The following is a 21,756-nucleotide window of genomic DNA, read 5'->3' as shown; positions in this document are numbered from 1 at the left end:
TTAGTTGCACAAGCCATTTTCAGCCATTAACATTGAAGACTCCCGAACACCATATGTGTATTTTTAATGTCACATATGGATGTCCTGCTAAGGTTTTAAAAATGTCCTTACACTTTAACATCCTAATTATAGACTGAAGTGGATTCCAATACCTGGATAGTATCTAACTCAAATACCTCTCATATTTGCTAGTTGTGTTAAACTCAACTAGTAGTAGTTGTCCTTTTTCTCAAGTCCTAGTATTTAGTGCTTTAATGATCAAACCTATATTTTTCTTCATGTCCTTGCCCATAATAGTTCTCATGCTCAAAAAAAGCTTTCCTCTTAACAGTCTGTATAAAATGCTATAGAAATTAAATTGTTTTAATCTATCATAGTAAGTGAGAATTTTATTAGCACATGCCGTTTTTGTGTATTGCCTCCGATATGACTCCATTAATCTTTTAACTGCCATTGTAAGTTGATAGGAAACAGATTGCAATCCTGTTATTGGTATTATAATGGATATTAAAACCTTAATATATTGAAACCACTTTGATCAGTGGTGTTCCATATTAAGCTTGCTGGTTGCATATTTCTAGTCATTATATCAGTATCATGAAGTTTCACAGACAGACAGACTAGGTCTGATCATTATTCCTAGGTCTTTCATATCAAGCACAAATATGAAGTGATGCCTATCCATCTTTATTTTTATTTTATCAGATGTACCATATAATGCTATTTTACATTGTATCTGGCAGTTGGCAAAGAGGATTAAAGCTCGGAGCTGTTAATAAGCTGCTTCCTGTGGTAAAAGGAATGATTCCGTCAACGTTCATTTACCTGCTATGTGACCATGAGCAAGTTACTTAACCAGGCTGCGAAACTATGAATTTGCTCTAGACTCATTAACAGTTTCCTGAACTGCATGCCTCACAATTTCCTATGAACCTATGTTAATCTGAAGACCCATTGTTAAAGCTCATGTTTCAGTATCACTTAAGTAGTTGTTTAAATTATCAGTGTCATAATAATTTTCATTTATTGCTCCAGTCTTGTAATCATCTCTAAACTTTCAGTTCTAGACTTTTAATGATATTTGTGAGAGTAAAAACACAATATTAAATAATACTAGGCCCAACACTAAACCCAGAGGAACTCTGGTGGTTATATTTTCCATGCAGAATTGTGTCCCTGGATAACAGCATGCTGCTTCCTTTAGTCAGTACTTAATTTGGTTTACAATGCGGTGGTTAACAGGTATTTTACGCATACTACCTCTGATTATGCAGCATACAGTCAAAGGCTTTATCTGTAACCAAGTAAAATCACCATACATTGTTTCTTGTGATCCAGCAAAGAAGAATGCTTATTGTAAAATGTCACATGGGATATTAAGGCAGAAAATTTGTCGATGGACCACTGTTGCCTATTATGTAAATGAGGTCAATAATTACCATTCCTTATCAACAATCTTAAGATGCATGTTTCAAAACATTTACCAATATGAGGCTAAATTAGAATGCAACTCAACACCCCCTTTGTATTTCCCCTTTGTAAACCCAAATGCTGTTTTCCACTCTTGTGGTTCTACCAAAGTAGGCAACAAATTATTAAGCAATTGTGCAAACAGGAGTACAATATAATGGGAAAAGGTCTGTAAAAACTGACCAGATATGTTATCTGGGTCTGTTGAACATGTCCTTTTGATGATGTTAAATGCAAAACTTGCAGTTTTATTTATTTGTTTTATTTTTACAAGGTTTAGTCAAAATTCCTTTTCAGCAGAAGTCTGAGAAAAAAAGCTCAAACATTTTACAAACATTATTAAGTAGTCATTCAGTAATATATGTGAATTGACATTAAGTAATATACATTAACAATTACACATATATTTGCAATCATAAGAAATGAAGGAAAGTCTTACATAGGTTCATAAGTTCATAGGTTCGTACTAGGCTATCTGCCCTAGGGCATTTATAAGCCTAGCCAGAGTGTGTGTGGCTTTCACCACCCCTTAGGATGAGAATACTAAGCCCATTTAGGGTTTAGTTTACTGTGCCTCTGTCTAGTAGTGACACAGAGATGACCCCCGGGGTAAATCTACAATCTCCCATCCACTCGTCAAGATTTCTCTTGAATAGAGTTAGTGAGGGGCTCTGCCTAACATGGACTGGGATTCTGTTCCAGAGTGTAGGGAGACTCTGGGTTATGAATCTGTCCCTCCAGCACGTCCTATTTATCTCTGTGTTGAGGTTCAAGTCTCTTGCTCTCATGGCTCTGATGGATTTGGATTTTCTGAGTTGGAGCATGTCCATTAATTCCAGATTGGACATGGCCTTGTACGTCAGGCACAGATCACCTCTGAGTAGGCGGTATGCGACTGAATAGAGCTGGAGTTTCTTCAGCCGAGCAGCATATGACATATGTTTGAGACCCTTTATCCTCTTGGTGAGGAACTTTTGGGGTCTTTCCAACTGCTGCAGGTGTCGGGTAAGATACATCCCAAATGGGGCATTGTACTCAATCATTGGCCTGATAAGAGAAGAGTACAGGGGCACAATGACCTCTCTTGATCTAGATGTGAATCCCTTCATGATAAGGTGGGCAATATAGAAGGTCTTCCTAACCACTTTGGCAATGTGAGTGTCAAATGAGAGGTTACTGTCAACTTGGGTCCCTAGGTCCCTGATTACCTCTTCCGTACTTAATGGATTACCACCTATGTGGTAATTTGTGGGTAACTTATTTTTCCCAAAGGGTATGACTATACATTTTTTGGCGTTCAACTTAAGGCCATGGCTCTGGCACCAATTATCCATTTCTATGAGGCCTCTCTGAAGGATGCTTGTTCATAGGTTCATAGGTTCATACTAGGCTATCTGCCCTGAGGCAATTATAAGCCTAGCCCGATTCAGTATGGCTTACGCCACTCCTTGATTTGAGTATACTGTGCCCTTTTTAAGGTTTAGTTTACTGTGCCTGTGTCTAATAGTGACACGGGAGTAATCCCTGGGACAAACATACGATCCCCCATCCACCTATCGAGATTCTTCTTGAAGAGATTCAGTGAGGTGCTCTGCCTCACATGAACTGGAATTCTATTCCAGAGTGAAGGGAGCCTCTGGGTTATGAACCTGTCCCTCCAGCAAGTTCTATTTATTTCTGTGCTGAGGTTCAAGTCCCTCGAGCATGTGGCTCTAATGGATTTAGATTTACTGAGGTGGAGCATGTCCATTAATTCTGAATTTGGCATAGCTTTGTATGTCAGGCATAGATCGCCTCGAAGTAGGCAGTATGCAACTGAGTAGAGCTGGAGTTTTTTTAACCGAGCAGCATATGGCATCTGTTTGAGACCCTTGATCCTCTTGGTGAGATACTTTTGGGGTCTTTCTAATTGCTGCAGGTGTCGGGTAAGGTACATCCCAAAAAAGGCATTGTATTCTATGATGGGACTGATGAGGGATGAATAAAGGGGCACGATTACCTCTCTTGATCTAGATGTGAAACCCTTCGTGATGAGGTGGGCTATGTAGAAGGTCTTTCTAACCACCTTGGCAATGTGGTTTTCAAAGGAGAGATTGCTATCAACTTGGGTCCCCAGGTCCCTAATAACTTTCTCCGTACTTAATGGGTTTCTGCCTATGTGGTAATTTGTGGGCACATTGTTTTTGCCAAAGGGTATGACTATACATTTTTTGGCATTTAGCTTTAAACCATGGTGCTGGTACCAGTTATCTGTCTCTGTGAGACCTTTTTGAAGGATGCTTGTGTCAGCTGGAGAGTTGATTATGGAGCCCAGTTTGCAGTCATCTGTGAACTTGGTGAGCCATAGTCCTCCCACTTTTGCCTGTACCTCAGAAAAGTATATACCGAACAAGAGTGGTCCCAGGACAGAACCTTGTGGGATGCCACTTGTGACCGGTTTCGAGTCTGACATGGCTCCAGCACCTCTCACTCTGTGGGTTCTGTCTTTGAGCCAGTTTGCGACCCATCTTGTGACACAGGGGTTTATATTTAAGCTGGATAGCTTATCTATGATGCCCGAGTGGGGTATTGTGTCAAATGCCTTTGCAAGGTCCAGATAGGCTGTGTGGACTACCTTCCCTTCATCTATGGCTTTGGTGACTGTTTCGAAGAAGTCAACCAGGTTCAAAAGGCAGGATCTGCCCTTGACAAAGCCAAACTGGGTAGGATCTAGTGTCCGTAGGTCCCCAATGTCTTTGTTTATGAGCTCCATGATGATCCTCTCCATAGCCTTGCAGACTAAGCTAGTCAGGCTTATGGGGCAATAGTTTCCAGGGTCCATAGAGGCTCCACCTTTGTGGAGTGGGACCACTGTTGCTGTACGCCATTCTGTGGGCACATATCCTGTAGTGAGGCTGAGATTGTATAGCTGTTTTATTTGAGGGATTAGTTCCTCTTGGAGTTCATGTAGGACGCAACCTGGGATGCCATCTGGTCCCATGGAAGCAGTGTTTTTTGCTTTGGAGAGGGCAGCCTTCACCTGAGCATCAGAGATGTTTGGGAGGCAGCCCTCTGCTGGGATAGATACTTGCTCTTTTGGGGGGGAGGGGGTGGAGACGTTTGCACTGAACCTGTCTGCCAGGATATTGGCGATGTCTGTGGGTTCAGTGTATTTTTTGTCATTTAGAATCAACTCAGAACAAGTCTGGGAGTTGCATCCCAGGTTTCTAACATAACTGAAAAAAGCCTTATGATTGTCTTTGGTGTCCTGTGCAATATTTCTCTCGAAGCTGGCCTTGGAGGATTTTATGAGGGATCGTAATTTTTTGCTAGTACTGATCAGAGATGCCTTCCGTATTAGGGATTTTGCTCTATCATGTAGTAGCTTCCTCCTTCTGTTGTACAGTTTATTTATGGCAGGGGTCCACCAGACTAGACACCTGCCTTTGGATGATTGGGTCTTGGTTTTGTTTGGGATAGCATGATCCATGCATTCCTGGAGATGTCCGTAGAATGCGTTTATATAGGATTCTGAAGTTTGGGCCGTAGTTTCCACTGGCCCTGGGGCCTTGAAGGATTCCACTTCAGTTTTGAGAAGTGAGAAGTTTGCTTTTGAGAAGTCTTTCACTGTGGTTTTCTGGGCTGGGGGTGGGGTTGAGATGTGGACATCCAGTGAAATTAATTTATGGTCTGATCTTACCAATGAGGGATATACTTCTGGTGTGGAGCATAGAGTCCCCATGTTGGTAATGATCAGGTCTAATATGTTGTCCCCTCTTGTGGGAGTGGTGACTAGTTGTTCCATAGCATTTGAGTTTATAATTTCCAGGAACCTTTGGGCTAAGGTGCTGGGGCTTGAGTAGTGCTCCCAGTCAATGTTTGGGTAGTTGAAGTCTCCCAATATAATGGTGTTCGGAGAGATCTTCATGTTCTCCAATGTTTTCAGGAAAGCTGAGTGGGATTCCTGACTTTGAGAGGGTGGTCTGTAGGATGCTATAAACTGAAAAGCAGTCTTGCCCACTGTTAGTTGCACATGGATGGTCTCCGATACTGTGCAATGCCACTAACCTGGAGGTGTGGATATCCTTGATAAATATGGAAACTCCCCCTCCTTTTGTGGTTCGGGCCGGGTTTTGGGGCCGAAAAGCATGATATGAGGTATAGCCTGGTAGTGCTGGGGTGCTCTCTGGAGCCTTGAACCAGGTTTCTGTCACTGCACAGATATCGATGTTCTCCATACTGAGGAGAGCTTCGAGTGCGTGCATCTTGAGGTTAAGACTTCTGGCGTTTAGCAGCATTACCCTTAGTTTCTTGTTCCTTGTGCTGTCTATGGGGGTGGGTTTGACTTTTGAGCCTTGCCTAAAAAAGGCACTATGGGGGTGGCAAGAGCCTTTGCCAATATCCAAAAGCCCAGTGGTGACAGGTGCAAGCCGTCCCTAGTGAAGCAACGTGGTTTGTCGAGCATTTTATCCCAGGCTGACAGACACTGGATCCCCTTTGAATGACACCAACATTTTAGCCAATTGTTAAAATCGATCATTTTGTATTTGTACTGTGGCATCATTCTAGGTGAGGGTAAGATGCTGTTCAAGGTCAGGGTCATACCAGCCTGGGCTACATGATCAGAGAGTTCCTCTATGTCTCTTTTCATGTAGTCCAGGGAGGTACGTCTCTGGAGTATCGATTATGGCGCCCAGTTTGCAGTCATCTGCGAACTTTGTCAGCCACAATCCTCCTATGTTTGCCTGCACCTCGGAAAAATAAATGCCGAACAAGAGGGGTCCCAGGACTGAGCCCTGTGGGACACCGCTTGTGACTGGCTTGGAGTCTGACATGGCTCCAGCAACTCTAACCCTGTGGGTTCTGTCCTTGAGCCAGTTTGCAACCCATCTTGTGACATATGGGTTTACATTTAAGCTGGTGAGTTTGTCTATGATGCCCGAGTGGGGTATTGTGTCGAAGGCTTTTGCAAGGTCAAGGTAGGCTGTGTGAACTGCCTTACCCTCATCAATGGCCTTAGTGACTGTTTCAAAAAAGTCGACCAAGTTCAAAAGGCAGGATCTGCCCTTGACAAAGCCAAATTGGGTAGGATCCAATGTCTGTAGGTCCCCGATGTCTTTGTTTATGAGTTCCATAATGATCCTCTCCATAGCTTTGCAGACCAGGCTCGTCAAGCTTATGGGGCGGTAATTTCCAGGGTCCGTAGAAGCACTGCCTTTGTGGAGTGGGACCACTGTTGCCGTACGCCACTCTTTGGGTACGTATCCTGTAGTAAGGCTAAGATTAAACAGCAGCCTTATGTGTGGGTTTAGTTCCTCTTGGAGTTCATGTAGCACACAGCCCGGGACACCGTCCGGTCCCATTGATGCTGTGTTTTTAGCTTTAGAGAGGGCAGCTCTCACCTGGGCATCTGAGATGTTAGGGAGGCTACACTCTGCTGGGATAGATATTTCTCCATTTGGGGGGGAGGGGGAGGAGAAATTTGCACTGAACCTGTCTGCCAGAATGCTGGCAATGTCTGTGGCTTCAGTGTATTTTGTGTCATTTTGGACTAACTCTGAGCATATCTGGGAGTTTCCACCCAGGTTTCTAACATAGCTAAAGAAGGCCTTGTGATTGTCTTTTGTGTCTTTTGTGATTTTTCTCTCAAAGTTGGCCTTGGATGATTTTATGAGTGATCGTAGTTTTTTGCTAGTACTGATCAGAGATGCCTTCACTTTTAGGGATTTTGCTCTGTCATGTAGTAGCTTCCTCCTCCTGTTGTAAAGTTTGTTTATGGCTGGGGTCCACCAGACCGGGCGCCTGCCTTTGGGGGAATGGGTCTTGGTTTTATTTGGGATTGCATGATCCATGCATTCTTGAAGGCGCCCGTAGAAGGCATTTGTAAAGGATTCAGCAGTGTGGGTTGTGGTTTCCACTGGCCCAGGGGCCTTGAAGGATACCACTTCAGTCTTAAGAAGTGTGAAGTTGGCTTTTGAGAAGTTCTTCACTGTGGTCTTTTGTGCAGGGGGTGGGGGCGGGATGTGGATTTCCAGTGAGATTAATTTATGATCTGATCTCACCAATGAGGGATATACTTCCGGTGTGGAGCATTTTGTCCCCATGTTTGTGATGATCAGGTCTAGTATATTGTCTCCTCTTGTGGGAATGGTGACTAGTTGTTCCATCGCATTTGAGTTTATGAATTCTAGGAGCCTTTGGGCTAGGGTATTGGGGCTTGAGTAATGTTCCCAGTCTATGTTTGGGTAGTTGAAGTCTCCAAATATGATGGTATTTGGAGAGACATTCATACTCTCCAGTGTCTTCAGGAAGGCTGTGTGGGGTTCCTGAGTATAAAAGATACTCCTGCATTGGTAGATGCTGAACATTGATTATTGGAAGAGGTGCATTAGTGAGTGTTCTTCCCCTATGAACAATGGGCAAACAACTACTAGACCACAAACATGACTGGAAGTACATACATTTCCACCAATATTCTTATGAATTAATTGAGTGTTAAGAGTTTCTCCGATTTCTTTTAATAATGTAATTACTGTTCCATTTGATTTAAGGGATTCAGACGTTGGATGATTCCTTTTAACATTGCTGACATATTTGGAAACATTTTTCTATTGTCCTTAGTATTAGGCATGCCGAAAATTGTTCCTTTTCTCTCAGTCCTGCTTTCAACTGTCTGGAAACTGCATATAGATATATTTTATTATACCTGATCTGTGCCTCTTCTGCCTTTTATATTGTCTTTTTTTCTGTTTAGTAATCAATTTAGATTACCACCCCACCAAGCTTTGTCTTTATTTTGAAGTTCTCTGTTTTGTAACAAATATGAATCAGTGACACTTAACCCCCATCTGAAGGAAGTATCAATTTATTTAATGAAACCTGAGCCCTTTCTCCATCTCAAATGTAATCCTGTTATACAGCAGGAATGTATGAAATATACAGTAACAATAAAGAACAAAAAAATATTTAGTAGTGCTGCCTGGAATAAATGTTTGCATTTTCTTTTCATTCCCATGGAAGGACTAAAATTTACCTCTACTTCTCTTACCTTCATTTGATTTATTTTGTAACTTGAAGTATATCAAAATGATCCAAGTATTGAAATAGATCATCCATATCCCACTCTAGGTTTATCAAATATAGCAATACATCATTAACAAAAACATTGTTATTACTTGATGATCTTAAAGATATTTCTTTTGATTTGGATGCCTCACTACTGCTGCTAAAGTTTGAAATACAAATCAAACAAAATCTGATGGCAGTGGGCATTTTTGCCTTATTCCACTTGAAATATCAAAGAGCAAAAGCAATCCTGCATACATTTTCACTCCATCTACATAGGCTGTGTATACTCACTAAAATTAACTCAATACATTTTTTATAAATCTGAAATCTGGAAGCACCTGATTAGATACAATCTGTTAACCATGTCAAATACCTTTTCTGCATGAAGGATAACAATTACTGACATACCCAGAGATTCATTAAAGGGCCTAACCATATGGGTCTTTCTAAAAAGGCCCTACTCTTATGATGTGCTAATTTGTGATTCAGAGATTATTTAACTTCAGTGAGGTAAGTCCTCATTAGCAGCTAATTTGCATGTCTATGAATAACATTTACTATTGCAACATGTGGATCATTGACAATCTGCACACTGCAATAGTAAAATACTGCTTATGTAGTCAATAGCATTCCCCCCAGTCCCTCTCCCAAACACACACACACACACACACACACACACACACACACACACACACACAGCATTCCACCCAGTCACTCTCCCAAATACACATGTACACAAAACATTTAAATACACACACACACACACACACACACACACACACACACACACACACACACACACACACACACACACACAGACACTCACACACACATGCGCACACACTCGCACACGCGCACACACACATGCACACACACACACACACACACACACACACACACACACACACACACACACACACACACACACACACACACCAAAGTCCCTGTATGTGACCTCTAACCTCCCCTGTTCCCTCCATCCCCATAACAGTTGAAGTACCATTTTGGCATGTAACAAGTATACCCTGGTGCCTAGTGAATCCCCTCCACCCTGGTTCTGAATCTGCTGTTGGTGATTTTATGGCACTAAAATTTACAGTAATCCCTGGTGTCTAGTGAATCCACCCCCCCCCAATCTCCATAGTGATGGTGCCATTAGGGTACTTAAGTAAATTGTATACCTGGTCGCTAGTAGTACTCCCCCAATTCCCATAGTGATGTCAGTGCCCTTAAGGCACATCAGCAATTTGTTCTCTATGGTGTCTAGTGGCTCCTCCCTCCCCTAATCCCCATACCATGGGCATGGCAGGTAGGCGATGTTCAATACTGCAATATGGTGGGAACTGCCATGTTGATCTACATAGCTGAGTGATTTCATGAATTGCTTAGTGTGTTGATATCTTTTTGGAGGTGGTTACAGGGGAGAGAGAGAGAGTACATGGCAAACTGGCATATGCCTGTCCCCGGACTGTGTCATTAGCATTCTACATGGCAGCAGGCCTATTCCTATATAGTGCTCTATATCTTTGTACTAGAGCACTGTAAGTCAGGTGCCGAATCACTAAAAAGTACCAGAATATGTACACAAAGTTGTATATTGTTCTAACGAAGTATTATGGGGCAGAAGCACTAAAATTTTCATTAAATCTCCTTGTCTGACAATTCATTGTTTTGTGTTGTTTTTAGTGTTTTAACATTACACCAAAAACAGAAGAGCTACTGTTTTCTGTATTTTACAAGCTTATCAACTGATCTCTTTATTCCCTTTCAAGCTTTCTTAACATTTCTTCAGTAATACACTTGTATAATCTTTTTACTTTTCTCAATTTCCTCTTAAAAAGGTCTAATCAAGATATTAATACCCAGTTACTCTGCTCTGCCTCTTTCAGTTTACTGTCTGTTAATGTATTGGTGATATAGATATCAATTTTAGCACTCACTTTCACTTACTCTATCAAAAGCCACCCTTAATACTTCACAAAACACCTGGTGTGGCACATCTTCTTGAATATCTCCCTTGAGGCCCTTGTTTGTCCTTGCCACCATTTGCCATCCTACCAGTAGTGACCACTGATATCCTCTTTAACTTACTACTTCCCCACATTCTCTCCACTTTCTTTCTGATGTTACATTAATGGTTTTGAGAGTTGATCCACGTTCCATTAGCAGGTGGCAGATATGGGAAGAAGCAGCGTTTTTTTCAGCTTGCCCATTCTGGGGGTGGGGGGGGGGGTGGGATTTCTTCTTCTGCGACACTCTGCTAATGATGGAAGCAATATTGTAACTGGCAGATGAAAGTGCTGTAGAATTTAACATAGAGAGCTGGAGATAACTGACACCACATGGCGTAATTTCTGTGATATCAGTAGCTACACTCAATTCAGAAATAACAAAAAAAGCTGCAAGCACAACAGCATATGTAATGATGGTGGATACTCTGCTCCATGTTTTGCTTTCCCATTCACAACTGTTTTTTGGCCAAGGCAGCCCTTAACCCAGGAGAAACAATAAATGTTAGGAGCAATTGAAGCAACAACATGCAGCAGATGGTCGAATGGAAGGTACACTAAGGAGAAGGAACCAAGAAGCTAAGACTATCAATCACCAAACAACAACAGCTAACTATATATTCACTTCTAAACTTAACTTAGTTGCAAAAAAAATGTATAAACAGAAGTGAGCAGGCGTTGCCCAGAATGTGAGCACTAGACATTCAATGGACTAAGATTAGTTATGAGAAAATCCAGAGATAAGGCTTTATACATTACAGATAAATGAATTTATGTGACTGTTCCCTATTGGTCCATCTGTGAGAAATTGAACCTTGTTTCATTGTAAAGATTATGTAAAGTTCAGTTATGAATTTGATTAATAACTCTGTAAATTACTCTGTAATAGAAGGACATTCATCTATTAAGTTGAATATTGCACTGGTGAATACATCATACCCTGTCACATTTTATATGCCTTTAAAGAGTTATATTCCCCTATGCAATACATCCTGACATGTGCAATAAAAATGTCTGTTATAGTTGATGTTTCCTATATTTAAGGATCTTTATTGCAAAACCAGGTATCATAAAGTACAATCTTCTGGGTCATCCCAGGTTTCATAGACATGATAGGAGAAAAGTGGTGATGTGGAAAATGATGGCTGTACTAGTCATTAAAACCAAAGGTGAGATAATTACTTACTTCCACTTATTAAATCTGGTGATGAGGTCAATTATGGATATTCAGTTATGAAAACTGATAATGAGGTCTATTACTTATTCACTAATAAGCTAATGGGTAAACTTCATTTTATTGTTTTATATGTCTGTAACTCTATTTTCTGAGTACAATAGAACTGGAGGACAGGAAACAATGAAGAGAAATATCAATGCTCTGTGGCTTTTTACAAAAAAAAAAAAAAAAAAAAAAAAAAAAAATATAGCCAGTAAGTGAGTGGTACAACTAAGGAAAGATGTAACATTATAATCAGAATTTAAACACATTAAAGATGAAAAAAAATATCTGTGGAGGTTCTTAGTCTGAGAATATTTGAAGCAGCTATAAAGTATTAGTTCTCAGTAGAGGAAATGGGTAGCTACTTTTCACAAATATACAAAAGCAATGAGCATAACAAAAAGTGATAGATCACCTACTAAACCTGCTTCTTCATTCCACATGAAAAGACAGCAACTGATATGATACATACGAAACTATAGCAGGACCAAATAACAGATTCCAAGATGTGTTAGACAAGTTAAACAGTTACACTGAGCTCAAATAAATAAAAGGATTATCAAATACAAAAGTTCATAAATGAAAGACAGAAAAAGACTATTCCATGCATATGTTCTGTAGTAGGATTACAGCACCCATCAAATGTTCTCATTTCAAAGACGTTCACCCCTTGTGACATGACAAAGATAATACTCACTGGCAAACACTCTTTTTACTGTTAACAGCCATATACTCATCAGTGGCAGGGTATAGAGAATTTCTGAACATTGGCTGTGCCAGATATTGTCCCAAATAAGCTGCTGGATTGTGTCACATTCTTTTAGATTTCACAAATAAAGGTAAAATTATTGATAGCTTCAGAATGGTTACATAGGTTCATAGATTAGTACTAGGCTAACTACCCTTATGGGCCATTTTAAGGGTAACCAATTACTTCATGTGAGAATCAAACCCTGTGCCTTGTGTCTGTAAAGTAAACATTTTAACAATTATGCCAACCTCTGAAAAATAAAGATAAATTCAAGGCAAATATAAAGGAAATCAGACAGGTTACCAGAAACAAAACCTATGTAAATGCTGCAGAAAAGAGACAGATTCAAAGGATAGTGTAAAGTGATGTATTTATTTAGTTTAAGGTTATTTGTATGCTTAATTATAAGCATTTTTATAAGATAAAGGATATTTGCACTGAGTGTTAAAATTCATCAAATAAAGTCTTTAAGGCAGTGTGGCAATATAAATCTAGGGCATTCTTACAAGAGTCATTTTCCAGTCCCAGGAAAAGTATGTGTAAAATGAAAAAAAAAAAAAAGAAAACAATAATTTGACTAGTATACACATAAGCTAAAATAATAACTGTTTAAAATCTTAGGATTTGCTTTGCTGAGTCCCAAAATGTGGAGTCTGAATTGTTGAAACTTTGGACTTACATGTACTAAGTCCGAGATGGTCATTTCTTGGAATATTATCTTTTCCCTGAGGGATAGTGATCTCAGAGTCGGTACAATTTCAGAGTAAACACGCATGAGTGAATGATTTTACTGATGTAAAAAAAAAAATGCTCTTTCAAATGGAGTTTTTGATGGCATCCTTTTGTATGGGATTGCTGTGCGACAAAGTAAAGGAATTTATCCTATTGTATGATTGTGTGATCTTGGAGTTAGTATATATAATTAACAGGGATATGGGGGTGCAAGAGGCCATATATTTGATCATTTTAGATTCACTCTAAAATGATTGATCTTTGCAGGTTCACTCCTTCACTCTTGTGAGTGTTTGACTTAATATATATATATATATATATATATATATATATATATATATATATATATATATATGCAAATATATATATGCACTCACACACACACGCACACACACACACACACACACACACACACACTTGAGCCCCCCCCCCCCACACACACATCTTTAAAGAAGATTGATGTTCAGTATTTGCTCTTTTCCTGCACTTTTGGTCTTTTTTATTTTTCAGTCACCTGGGACTTGTCAATGTGAGTTTTGAGATTTGAATAGGGAACTGCTAAAATATATGGAAAGAATGATAATTTCAAACACAACGAAATCCAGAAAGTGAGTGCAGTAAAACGAAAAAACATGATACATACAGGTAACAAGAAAGTATAAAGTGAAGGCAGTGACAAATAAATTAATACGCCTATTCTCATTAACAGAGAGGATCAAAGCTATAAAGCTGTTAACAGTCTGCCTCCTGGAGTCTAGGATTTGATTCCATTAGACTATATGTGCTTACTGTATGAATCCAGGGAAGTCACTTAACCAGACAATGCACTGGGAAATTGGGATATGCTTTTTAATAGTCTCCTGAACTGCATATTTACTCAATAGCTGTGAACATTTATATGGCTTTAGGAAATCTGCTGGTCCATGAATGGGCTCACCTTCGATGGGGAATGTTTGATGAATACAATGTGGACAGACCCTTCTACATATCTGGAAAATATTGAAGCAACCAAGTAAAAGTATTTTAATATATCCTGAGTAACTGTAAAATGCCTGCATTTGGTTTGCTAAGCAGTAAAGGAAAGGTATACCATATTAAAATTTTAGAGAAAGGCCAGAAGTAGTTGTAAAGATGGTGACAATCACAGGATCTCTTTCATAATATTAACAAGTAAGACACACAGCAAACTGCACCCAAAGCAAAAACTACAGAAAGCCAAGTAAATACTTTGCATATACAATTCAAGAAGAACATTGTTTCAAAACACTATGTAAAGCAGCTTTATAAGTCTAGATAGAAAAAAACTCAGTTTATTAAGTTGTAAGGTAGCAAAGAAACTTTGATCAATAAAATAATTTTTTTTACGTAGAAACGGAGAATGAAAGAAGGGGAATGAGCTAGCAGAGGGGAGTGTGAGCATGAATATATGGATGTGAGTTAGAAAATATAGAAGGAAAGAATCTGAGTTCAAATGCAGACTGTTTGCTGTGTCATGTCAGTAAAAATTAAAGTTGTTTATCTATAAAGACCAAAATATTTGAAAGAAACATGGCCTAATTTATAGATTCATTTCTCTGGGCTAGCATAAAGAAAAGTACTTTTGTTGTTACTGATAGCTGCTTAATGTTTCCCATGAGAGAACCGGTGCATTCTGTATCCTCACAATTGTTCCTGGCTACAGTTTGGGGCCTACTCAGAGCTTGCAAGGACTAGCAGTGATCCATCTTTAAATAACTTAAAGGGTTCTGTGAGAGCCTAGGCTTTACAAGCAGAGAGATGACTGGAGATGCATCCCTACACATGCTCTAGGTGAAATTGCTCAAATATCAGTATGTCAGCAACCTGCAGGAAAAAAAAAAGGAATGGCATACTGCTAAATGCTTTTTCTACAGCAAATGATTATTGGTGCAATTGCTTACAGTGCACAGGAAATTATTCACTCCTTCAGGGAGATTTCTCCCTTCTTCATGTTGGTGTGACTGTGGAGTTGGTATGTATAAGTTCAGGGTTATGGGGGGGGGCTTGATCCTCTGCCAAAAAGAAGAAAATCAATTTTTTGCACTTTTGCTTTTGGGTATTTTTTGTCTTTCTTTTTGGAATGTTGATTATCAGAAAGTTGGCATTTCATAGCTGAACCTATTGGAGCACATTGGGTAGTGGAATGCTTGATGCAAAATACAAGCAACGACATAAGAACTGTATCTCCAGAAAGTGCTAGATAGTAATGGACCATGCTTAATTTTAGAGTGACTCCAGGGCATAAAGTCTTATGTATTACTCATGATCTAAGTTATGTGACTGCACTTGATAATTTTCATGCAGTGCTTTTGTTACGTATAAGAAGTGATTATTCTTAAGTACTGCTATATGGCAAAGGCTGCCAACTCATAGAATGTGTTGCCAGAATGGAGACATTTAAAGAGGGTTTAGTAGATATGGAAAATAGGAGAAGAAGAGATGGGGGCTAGAGGTGAAGCAGAATTTTTTAATTAACTTAATGGGTGGGCAGATAAGGTTCCAATTTCCTTCTATCAATGCTAATTTAAAGTAATAAAAATAAAATTAAAGCAGTTTTAAAACAAAATATTTAAGGGAGGTAATTGGGTTCTTTTTTCATCTCTGGAATTAACAAACGAATTGTCATTCTGATAGCATGTTTAACTGTGAGATACAAATTCAAACTGAGTGTGAAAAATAATGCCACACAAAGTTACAACACCAAGTTTAGCTTATGATAGCTTATGGCTACTATTTTTTTCAACAGGTTTCCAATATCTACTATTTTAATATATTAAAATAATTTTATATATGGACTGAGACCATTAAATATCCCTTAAACCTTAAAAGTGAGTCTAGTATTTTATATTGATAATGAGGTATCTCTCTGTTTTTTTTCACTTTTGCTCACTTAAATAACATTTAAAAGATTCTAAAAACATTTAAACATTAGTGTGTTTTCAACAAAAAAATAAAGCTTACCAATAGAAACAGAAAACTGTACCTGTCTTGACACATATTAATGCAGTATGTTTTATAAATTTTCTTTAGGAAATCTGCTGGTCCATGAATGGGCTCACCTTCGATGGGGAGTGTTTGATGAATACAATGTGGACAGACCCTTCTACATATCTGGAACTGGAAATATTGAAGCAACCAAGTAAAAATATTTTAATATATCCTGAGTAACTATATAATGCCTGCATTTGGTTTGCTAAGCAGTAAAGGAAAGGTATACCATATTAAAATTTTAGAGGGCCACACTGAATTGCAACAGCTAATGTTGCTGCCTCACAGATAGAGGTTTCCTGGTTCAGTTCTCATCTAAGGTGTCCCCTGTATGGAATGTGCTTGTCTTCCTTGCGTATATTTGTGTTTTCTCCCAAGTGTTCTGATTTCCTCTTACATTACAAAGACATGTAGTGGGTGGCTCGGGGAAACTAAATTGAAAATAGCTGTGAGCACCTGCATGTGTGATAAAAGAAAGAACTGGCAACCTTCTTCTGGTTCCCACTTTGCTTTATAAACTCCATGAATAGAGAAAGCTGTCTGCAGAGTCATTCTAGGAGTCAGCTGTGACTTATAAGAGATAAAATTTTGCTAGCTAATATTAAATGTAGTTATTTACATTATTTTTTATATTTAGATTCCAAAAATATGTGTGTATTGATACAGTGTGATGCATTCAGAAAGTTACATGGCACTATATTCTGTACCCCATCACTGTTCTGGTACTTTGCCAGTTTGCTATAGGTGCTACCTACTACCACAACCAGCTAGGCAGGTAGAGGGGTGGATATTTAGGAAGGGGCAGCATTCAGAAAAGCTGGAATTTTACCCTTATCAGTAATACCACATAGAGGCAGCTTGACTATCTCTTTCTGGGTATTAGGATTTGACTGTCTATAGAACTATGTTACATATCATTTCTGCAAAAGCATCTAGTCATTTTAAACAATAATGGTACAAACTACAATACAAAAGGTAGAAACAGAATCTAGGAATTAAAACTTAAATGCAGAAGATGGGAATAGCTATAGTTCATTAAAACTTCACCATGTCAGTAAACTAAAAACTTTTCATGCTGCCTGACCATTTTTTGATAAATCAGCCTATCAGCTTCAGCCATGTAAATTGAGCTAAGCCACTACCTAACTTCCAGAGATCAAGTGATTATTGCTTTTAATCTTGTGCACCCAGTTAGTTAGTACCAAGAGTGGTCTTACAACTTAATCATGGCAGGTGCATAATTCTGCTAATTGTGTGTGTCTTTCGGCTTTTCCCGGTTAGGGGTTGCCACAGCAGAACTCCGGTCCGCTAATGATTGGCAGTAGATTTTTACATGCTGTCTTGCCGAGCCTAACGCACAACCTTCAACGAAGGAATGCCCATTCACGCATGTTGCCACACAGAAGACGCTCTAACTGAGAATCGAACAGGCAACGTCTAACTGTGAGGCGACAACGCTACCACCACCGCAGTGCATAATTCTGCTAATAAGTTAGGAAATTCTGAATTATCTTATTTTAGTTTGGCTGTGGTACAACATGAGTTACTGACAGCATATACGTAAACTATTCATTATTTACTAACTTCTCATTGTAAATTAACAAAGAATAGTTCCTCTTGTTCTATAAAAATGTTTATTTTTTCTACTAGTAAATTACGGCATTCTATTGCCTTTTACTAGCCTGCATATTTTGTGTTTTATATTATTTACAGTTACTTTGGCTTGAACAGTGTAAAAAGTAATTTGAACACGTCAATACATTTTTGAAATGCTCACTGGTTAAATTTCCCTGCATTTGTATATGTTTTCACCCATATGTGGTTTATAAATGATATTTTCAAAAAAAAAAAAAACAACATATTTCATAGTCATGTTACTGGCTCAGCAGGTAGCACATTTCCCTTTGATGCTGTCAAGATCATAAGGGTAGACACACCACACACACACACACACACACACACACACACACACACACACACACACACACACACACACACGCACACCCCCCCCCACACACACATACACACACGACACACACACACTCAAACCTGAGCAAATCCTGTAACTTATTACGCTATGACTCCTCTAAACCTCTAAACAGCTTATCTACACTATTGACCCTGTCTTCACCTGGCACTGAAACACATTCACACCATTACCTGCATGCAGCTGGAAATCCAGTTCTGTTATTCTGCTTGCTCCCTTCTTTGATGCACCTTTTATCTTTTTGGATCATTTTTTTACCAGCAAAGGACAAATGTTGCTCTCTCTCTCTCTATCCTCTTTCTATGGCTTCTCAGCTGCTGCTCTTTTGAAGGAGCTGCAGTTACTTGTGTTGTAGTCTTCACTTCCTTGAACAACTCCTCTGCCTGTAATACCATTTACACCCATTATCCTTCGGGGACTGTACCTCAACTATCTGTAAAACAAATATTCAGCTACTATCCTCAAATTATTATCCCTCTTCTAGACAATGTGACTATACTCCCCCCTCCCCATGTAACCTGAACCTAAGAAGATGCAAGGTCCCTCCCATCACCCCCAATAAAGTATATGAGTGAGATACAGACTGTAATGTTATACAAAGATACGTAACCAATAGATGCCTTGGTGCTACTACTGCAGCAAAACTGCAAAACTGAAAAAAAAAAAAAAACTTCCAACTTTTCCACTGTCATGCAGAGAAGCATCATATTTCACCTACTCCCTCAAACAACAGTGGTTAAATAATATGAATGCGCAATGGTTTCTCCTGCTTTTAATTGTCTCAGCATGTGACTTCATTTTGTCATTCACCTTATAGAACATACTGTCCTTCCCTTCACCTAGTCACAAGTCAAAAATCACAACCATGGCACTCCACCATCCCCTCCAAAAGTGAGGACCCCACCTCACATAACACAGACAAATAGTGAGCACCTAATAAGCACTCACCAGCATCTACTAGAAAGCAACCAGTGATTAAACTGTGGCCGTACAGATATCCTCCAAACCCCCAAAATGCATCCACCCATCCCAAATCTTCTTAGCTTGTCCAGAGTCTTGCCTGGATGTCCAGAAGAGCAATATAAGCTACTGGGAGTCACTCAGCTTAAAGCATTCTGCGCTAACAACTCAGCATAGTCTGCAAGCATATAGCACGCTCTCATTTTGGCACTACCCTATATACTTAATTATTTTTTTTTTATCATAGGCCATATGCAAATGCAGAGAGCTAATCCATGTGTTTGACTGAACAATGGTACAATGGCACAACAAATAGATTATCATGCAACCACAATGCACAATAAATTGCAGGAAAATGTAACATCATCATTGGCATACCCTTCATGTCAGATTTCCTATCCTTACCAAAGGAAACCAGTGCAAACTAATCTTCCACACCAACTAACATGTGTTGTGATGTTGACCAGCATGCATACCACAGAACAAAAATGCCAAGTAGCCTTCACCTTGACATAGCATCACTACCGCATGCCCATCATGGCCAATATGAAAAGGGGGAAGACAACTCATACTCAACCAACCTAGTGCACACTGGCTCATCCACATATGTAGAAAAATGATTTATTTTTAAAATAAGGAAATTACATTTGCTACAGTCCACACAATTTAGTAACAATAAGAATTTAAGAATTTCCACATAACAATGTTGTTAGGCACCTGATACTCATTGACCAAGCTGAGGAGAGAGCAAGACCACAGATGCCTTACTACTCGCATCCACTAGCTTCCCGTCATGCACCAAAGTAACTCCCAACAGACAGCCCCTTTAAATCCTACCTAGTGACACAAATACTCATAAGGTTGCATGCACCACCTGACCTAACTCCTTTGTGAAAAACAAGGGTCTGTGTTAAAAGAAGGACTCAGACACCTGACTTGCCTGCCACTTTATTCTTCTCCATTTATAGCAACTGCATTCCATGCAGCAAACCTTTTAACTTCTTAACTCAAGAAACCTGCACAAAGCCAAAAATAATGGAGAATAAAGACCTAAAAATAGGGACAGATTTTAAATGCAGCTCTTAGAAATGCAGAAAATTGATAGAGTAACAGGTTTTAAGTTGGCATGCATTTCCTGAGGGATATGAAGTCAGAAATTAAAATGTCTGTCTTTATTTATTGTCTTCAGTTCTCGATGGCTAGCCAGAAAACCACTGATTTTATAAGGAATAGAACAAAAATATGAGGCTAAGATCTGGACATTCTATGAAAATCTGGACTGTTGAGGGCAATGTTTTGCTGCTAGGTTCATCTTTCCCAAGACAAAAATCATTCACTAGCTCATATCACACACTCCTTTCCAAACAACAGATAGTGCCTCCTTGACTCATAAGTCTCCTTGCATCCTTTCACCCTTAACAACACCCTTTACTGCTACCTAATGTGTGGCAAGAAAAAGGAACCAGTTTTCTCTCAGCTCTCTAGTATTTTATGTTTATATATATATATATATATATATATATATATATATATATATATATATGGGTTCATGTCAAACCCACAACATGTTCAAATATCGAAAGTCACTACACCAACACGAAACCATTGACATTTCAAAACATCGACAGTACAGGTATACGAAAGGACAGCGCTAACATGGGTCCTGCAAGGGGGAAGTAAAGGATATGATATGATACTGTACCCATACTACTTCCCCCTTGCAGGACCCATGTTAGCGCTGTCCTTTCGTATACCTGTACTGTCGATGTTTTGAAATGTCAATGGTTTCGTGTCGGTGTAGTGACTTTCGATATTTGAACATGTCGTGGGTTTGACATGAACCCATATATATACATTCTGATTCCAGAATTGAGTTAAATGAGGAACCAACTTTATTTTTGGTTGTTTATAAGTACATACCATTGCTAACTGTGTCTGCAACCTTATCGTCACCATCCCCCTCATACAAATAAAAGACTACTTACATCCTTTCTTGCTACCTACTGCCAGGCCTCAAGCCTTTCCTTGGCCCCATTGGATATGGATGAGTACTGATTTGCACAAAACACATACCTAAAAGACTGAATCCCTCCCCAAACTAGAACTAAAAACCTTAGAAAACCAAACCCCTTACCTACTTCACTTACTACCAGCCCCTCGTTGCTTCTACAAAACACTTAACCCTTTCTATCTAATCCCAACCTAATCCTATTAAACAAATTCACTCTAACACTCCCAATTTCTTCACCCCCACCACCATCTTTATCCCCACAAAGTGTCAGGACAAATATGTCTTCAAGTAAACTACATTTATCCAATGTTTCCCCGAGTACAAGTTTAATATGATTTATTAGCCATTTCATAAGCACATTAAGACTCTTAAGGACGGCCAAATGTTTACTTACCTGGACTGGTAAGTCAGTGTTCCAGGACTTCGGTGTTCTCGTGCTGTCGGCCTTTTCTTCTCGGTTATATGAGTTTCGGGTAAGGTGATATTTTGGTCTACTGAAGTAGACCCGCTAAAATATACAACATATGCAGTTATTAGCATTAATTTGTGTCTCTATCAGAGGTT

The 21,756-nt window shown here is 39.2% G+C and overlaps 1 protein-coding gene across 1 annotated transcript in view; it reads left to right on the top strand.

The window, feature by feature from the left end:
- The window catches only part of LOC122813607 (calcium-activated chloride channel regulator 1-like), a 769,024-nt gene that overhangs the window by 141,788 nt on the left and 605,480 nt on the right, over positions 1–21,756 (top strand). Inside the window, exon 4 of the mRNA XM_044086019.1 lies at positions 16,277–16,385. Coding sequence (XP_043941954.1) covers positions 16,277–16,385 — 109 coding nt within the window. The remainder of the gene's footprint in view (positions 1–16,276; positions 16,386–21,756) is intronic.

Source organism: Protopterus annectens, chromosome 10.part0 (genome assembly GCF_019279795.1).
Source record: "Protopterus annectens isolate FY-2018-M chromosome 10.part0, PAN1.0, whole genome shotgun sequence".
In the NCBI taxonomy this organism is placed as follows: domain Eukaryota; kingdom Metazoa; phylum Chordata; order Ceratodontiformes; family Protopteridae; genus Protopterus; species Protopterus annectens.
The sequence above is the reverse complement of the archived record's forward strand: the minus strand, read 5'-3'. Positions and strand labels throughout refer to the sequence as shown.